Source organism: Gigantopelta aegis, chromosome 5, assembly GCF_016097555.1.
Source record: "Gigantopelta aegis isolate Gae_Host chromosome 5, Gae_host_genome, whole genome shotgun sequence".
NCBI classification, from domain to species: Eukaryota; Metazoa; Mollusca; class Gastropoda; order Neomphalida; family Peltospiridae; genus Gigantopelta; species Gigantopelta aegis.
This window is the reverse complement of record NC_054703.1, coordinates 11243446-11249530: the sequence shown is the minus strand read 5'-3', so window position 1 is coordinate 11249530 and position 6085 is coordinate 11243446. Positions and strand designations below refer to the sequence as shown.

The following is a 6085-nucleotide window of genomic DNA, read 5'->3' as shown; positions in this document are numbered from 1 at the left end:
ATTCGGCGGGGGTAGTGTCATGGTGTGGGCAGCCATCTCACACACTGGCAGAACTGACCTGGTCCACGTGCAGGGCAACCTGAATGCACAGGGCTACATTGACCAGATCCTCCGGCCACACATCGTTCCAGTTATGGCCAACGCCAACGCAGTGTTCCAACATGACAACGCCAGGCCTCACACAGCACGTCTCACAACGGCTTTCCTACAGAACAACAACATTAATGTCCTTCCTTGGCCATCGATATCACCGGATTTGAACCCAATTGAGCATCTATGGGACGAGTTGGACCGACGCCTCCGACAGCGACAACCACAGCCCCAGACCCTGCCCGAGCTGGCAGCAGCCTTGCAGGCCGAGTGGGCCACCATCCCCCGGGACGTCATCCGTACTCTGGTTGCTTCAATGGGCAGGCGGTGCCAGGCAGTTGTCAACACACGCGGAGGCCACACCCGGTATTGACTCCAGATGACCTTGACCTTGGTGGTGTGTCCTATCACTTACTCACAATGGACTAGAGTGAATTGTGAACAATCCTGCAACATTTGGTAATTATCGGACTCACCATTCAATAATTAAATCAATTCTCCAAATGTTACGACAATGTGGTTTTGCGTTTCTTCTTTTGAAGAGTATATATCTATTATATTTTAATGTTTATAATGCCTATGAACTGTATGTTTAGGGCAAATAAAGTACATAATAGGGCCTTAATCCATACTGTTTAAATAAGTGTACTGTAAACGATTTAATAGACAGAAGAACGGAAAATGGTAATGATAATGATGGCAATGTAAATATTTACTAGAGGAAACCACGCAGAGACATGATAACATGTGAGTATATACGTTCTCTTTATTATATACACTCTTTATTACATTGATAATTATTGTTAGATTTTGTATTGAATATTTTCATCACTTTCCATGCAGTGTAAATTGTTCTTCCCTTTTAATGATATATCTATTATATTTTAACGTTTGTAATGCCCATGAGGCATGTATGTTTACGGCTAATAAACTAAGTAATAGGGACTTAATTGAGATTTTGTAAACAAGTGTAGACTGTAAACGATTTAATAAACAGAAGTACAGAAAATGGTATGGATAATGATGACGATAATAAAGATGTTGATGATTGCGTTTTGATGACAGAAGCGATGAATACAAATAGAACCTGCCTCGATGATGTCGAGGAGACTGGTAGGTGCAAGGTTCTAACATCTAATAACTAACCCATTGTTCTTGACAGATGGCAAACTGTTATATTATGGTATGGCGAAGTGAATGTGACTTTATGAAAGCTGTAACTGTGTTTGTATTTTGCATTAGTAAATGTTGTTGTAATATGTTGTGGAGAGCTTGTATCTTTAGAAATATATATTTTGTTTTACAGATCATACTCTGGGGCAGCTACATCTGAACAATGTCAACACCCTCACCATTTACGTCAAACCAGACATCCAAATTTACCGAGACTGTTAAAGATTTCGACTATGTTAGCGATAGAGACTATGTTGTTAATGAAAACATTTTTAACGACGGTGACATCAACATAATTTATGATAACTCGACTCTAGACGATTGGCCATATTTCGATTTACATGGCTATGGTCATACCAGGGCATTTCCCATTAAAATTGTATTTTATTTAACTGAACAGTGGGATTACATCTGCAGATTGTGGGCAATTCCACGTAAGAAAAGCAACACACGTCTGTTGTCATAATCATTGACGAAATTCTCTAGTCGTTTGGTGACATCCCTGTTAATTGGATTAAGAGGATTAGCAAGTAACATATCACTACTTCAAACATTGTTCTTTTAGTAGATAATACAATCTGTTGATCTAAGAAAAAAAGGAATAGGTGGCTATGAGGGCTTCTTCACCGGCAATTAAATCAAGAGGATTAGAAAGGATTAGAGGATTAGAAAGTAACTCTACTACTGCAAGGGAACCATTTTAGTGTCTGTTAAAACAGTCAATTTAAGTATTGAAGGGGTGGAGGGGAACTATTTTAGTGTCAATTTAAGTATTGAAGGGGAGAATTTACCAGGGGGGATATGTACCAGAGGGATATGTACCAGGGGGTATGACCGGGGGGGAAATGACCGGGGGGAATTTACCAGGGGGAAAATGCCCGGGGGGGGGGGGGGGTGAAAAGCCCTAGAACCGGCTATGGTCACTGGGTCATTTTTCTATATATAGCCATAATAGGTACCATTGGCAACATCCTGCAGTTCATAATGATGAGCGACTCCAAGTTGTGTTCCCTCTCCTACAGCGTGTACCTGAAATTCCTTGCTGTGTCTGACACCTTGGTCCTGATCGCGAATTTATTTACGCAGACCGAAAAGCAGTTTCGTTTGCCGATGGTTGCTAACATCAACAACACTCTCTGTAAAATGTCTGTCACCTACCAGTTATACACAATGTTGTTATCACCATGGCTGGTTATAGGACTTACTCTCGACAGATTCGTATGCGTCTGTTTACCGCTGACTCGGCGAAGATTGTGTACTAGGAAGAAAAGCATTGCCGTCTGTTCGTGCATGGTTGCTGCAACCATTTTGCTAGTTCTACCCAGTTTGATTCTAACGAAGTTGGGAAATGGTGGCTGTAATCCGTCAGATGAACTTGTCTACTACTTGCTGCCTGTTCGTCTGATAATGTCGGCCACGCTACCCTGCGTTTTAATACTCCTCCTCAACATCGTTATGATCGTTCGCATCAAACGTAGCAACGAGTTTCGAAACACGCTAATAAGGAACAGGCAAATTCTTCGAACGACAGTTCAACACGCCCCCTGGTGTTAGTCTCGGTGTTGGCCTTTGTAACCTTGTTACCGGTATCGACTTCAGAAACCATATCTCTGTCGCTGTATTATCTGAATACAGGTACAACCGTTGCGATACTAAGCGACAAACTGTGGCCAGTGTTCCATATAATCTACTCGCTAAATTTCGGTCAGAACTTTTTGATCTTAATGGCAAGTTCACAGAACTATCGACAGGTTATGAAGAGAAACATCGGATGTGTCTGTGTGAAGAGGAGTCAAACAGGTGATAACCCACCACCACCACCACCACCACCACCACCACCACCACCATCACCACCACCACCACCATCACCACCATCACCATCACCACCACCACCATCGCCACCATCGCCACCACCACTACCACCACCACCACCACCATCATCACCACCACCACCATCACCACCACGATCATCACCACCACCACCACCACCACCACCACCATCACCACCACCACCATCACCACCACCACCACCATCACCATCACCACCACCACCACCACCACCACCACCACCTGCCGTTGGTTCCACAGTCAGTACGGCAACAGTTACATTACCAGTGGTTACCTCTAATGCCACATGTTCTAGAATACCAGTTCCATAGTTATAATGATTAAAGGGTATCCTCCCAAAAGTCAGACGTCCAATAAGACAGACGCCTTAAAACAACACAATGACCTGCCTTTTACCTTGAATAATACTTGTAGTAGATAGTGGAATAGTCTGATACAACTAAGTACAGAACACAGAACATAATTATTTTAAATTACATTTATTTATACATTTCAAAAGATACCCAACGGCATTGAATAACTGAATGGGTGTTTTCTAGCTATTGTTTAAAGGTATGACCAATGGAATACAAGACATTGGTCGTTAGAGACATAATAATCATTGACATAAAAATAATGCCTGTCTGAAGTGAAATGAATTGAATGGATATATTGCAGTGGAAAAGTCACGCAGTTAATCTCTGAAAAACATGGACATCAAAAAGCACAGTATCTTTACATGTATTGATTCCATTTAACAAATTACAATTAAGCTCTCGCTGTTGCTTGTGTGTAATCAGTAGATATAGAGATACATAAGAAAAGACTAATAGATTAACACTGCTGACCCACTGCTGGGGTAGCTTGCTTGACAGGCTGGAGCAGTAGCACTAAAGCAGGCAGGGGTGAACAGCATACATTACATAACAATAAAGAGATTTGTCTATCAAATGGCATGTCTGTGCTATGGGACGTCTGACGTTTGGGAGGTAACCAATTAAAGTGACAGACCCTAGTCTTTAAACACTACGGCATATTTTGTGTTTCACTGTTAGAGCCTGTTTTGGTGGTTGAAGTAAGACATGTGTCTACATTATATTGATTAGACTATCAATTTCAGTACGTTCGAAGTGCCCCTGGTCATATTTTGTGTTTCTCTATTAAAGCCTCTTTTGACAGTTGAAGTAAGACATGTGTCTACATTATATTGATCAGACTATCAAGTTCAGTACGTTCCAAGTGCCCCTGGTCATCCTGGTGTTTGTAATGCCACACAATACGGTTTTCATAATTCTAAATACGCACGTATGTCCGAGAAGTAACCGTTATGGAGAAGAGTTCTAATTTATTTTTAGAGAGTATTTAAAAGCGTCAGAGACTTGTTTTACATGTGTGTAGAAATAACCAAACTTGCACAGGTTCAAACTAGAGTCTGCGACTTTAAAGGGACATTCCTGAGTTTGCTGCAATTTTTAAGATGTTATCGACTAACATATACTTTTTAACGATTTTAATTACATATCATTTTTTCAATATTAATAACTGTTAATTTTTTCTTGACCATTCCCTTGTTGACAAATATCTGCATACAATATTAGTGGCTGTATATTAAACGTGTTTCTGATCGTTCTAGTCTTTTTACTAGGTTAAATTTCATTTTATTTCGTAAAATATTATTTGTTCGTACGTACGAAATTATGTGAAGACAAAATCCAGTTTGGGCTTCTTACAAATATTAAGACGACCAGAAACACATTGCATATACAGACACTGATATTCTAAACAAGAAAATATATTTAATTTGTAAGTTTAATCGTAGAAATATGTTATTAGTCGGAAACATCTTACAATGCAGCAAACTCAGGAATGTCTCTTTAAAGGGACAGACCCCAGTTTTTAAACACTACAGCATGTTTTCCATTATTAGAGCCGTTTATGGTCTCTGAAATCAACCATTACTTATATTGTGTTCTTTAGATTATCCATTTCCGTAGAACCGAAGTGTTTTGGGTCATCCTGGAGTTTCTAATACCACAAAATTACTTTTGTTCATATATTTAAAAACGCACGTACATATGCGAAGTAGTGGTTTATTGATTAGAGTTCTAGTCTATTTTAAAGGATAGTTCCCGTTTTAACGTCACAGACTCTTCTTTCACTCTATTGTTACTCTATCCAAATGAGTTACAGGTTTTTAAATTAACTAAATTTAGTATCCATTTGTTACGGGTTACACTTAGGGTCAGCACCTTTAACATTATCACATATTTATTTACCGGAATGTTAAATGAATAACAGAAGTCGCAAGTTGGCTTGTAGGTTATGTTTTCCTTCCCAACATGAAACATTATTAACAGATATTTTTAAGATACCTATATAACCATATTTGCCATGGTTTATACTCCTTCGATGTTAAAACCCATGTTCATTTCAACTTATTTCCGTTCTTATATCCAATTAAGGTTCAAGCACGCTATCCTGGATACACCTCAGCTGTCTGGGCTGCCCAGGTTAGTTATTAGTTGGTTAGTGAGAGAGAAGTAGCGGTTGATTTGAGTTCTAGTCTTTTGTTAATTATATTTTCCGTTTTAACGTCACCTACCCGTTGAACCCTTAAGAACTCACTCTGGGTGAGAATCGGTACCTGGTTCCGAACCCTGTAACTATCAGCTTGTAGTCCGATGGCTTAACCACTGCGCAACCGAGGCCGTTTATTAAAATCCAGTGTTTTTATTGCTGCAATTTAGTTCGACGCTAATTGGTCTGATTGCTAGCCCCTAATTAATTAAATGCTAAGTTATTGCCTAAATGGCGGGTGAGAGAATAACAATTATTTGAATCGTGCATACAGAGCTATATATACTACTCAAAAGAATTTAAGGGTCAGACGATATTTTCGACATTATTTTCTGAATGTCAATTATATTAGCTAGACCATAATGTCACGCATGGTATTGTTCCATTTTGACGAAAGTGGGTCTAAGCAACCCATAAA

At 39.7% G+C, this 6085-nt stretch overlaps 1 protein-coding gene across 1 annotated transcript; it reads left to right on the top strand.

Moving 5' to 3' along the window:
- Window positions 1-2247: 2247 nt before the first annotated feature.
- Window positions 2248-2817, top strand: LOC121372943 (nociceptin receptor-like). The gene has a single exon (XM_041499379.1). The coding sequence runs from the start codon at window positions 2248-2250 to the stop codon at window positions 2815-2817; it is 570 nt and encodes a 189-aa protein (XP_041355313.1).
- Window positions 2818-6085: the final 3268 nt, after the last annotated feature.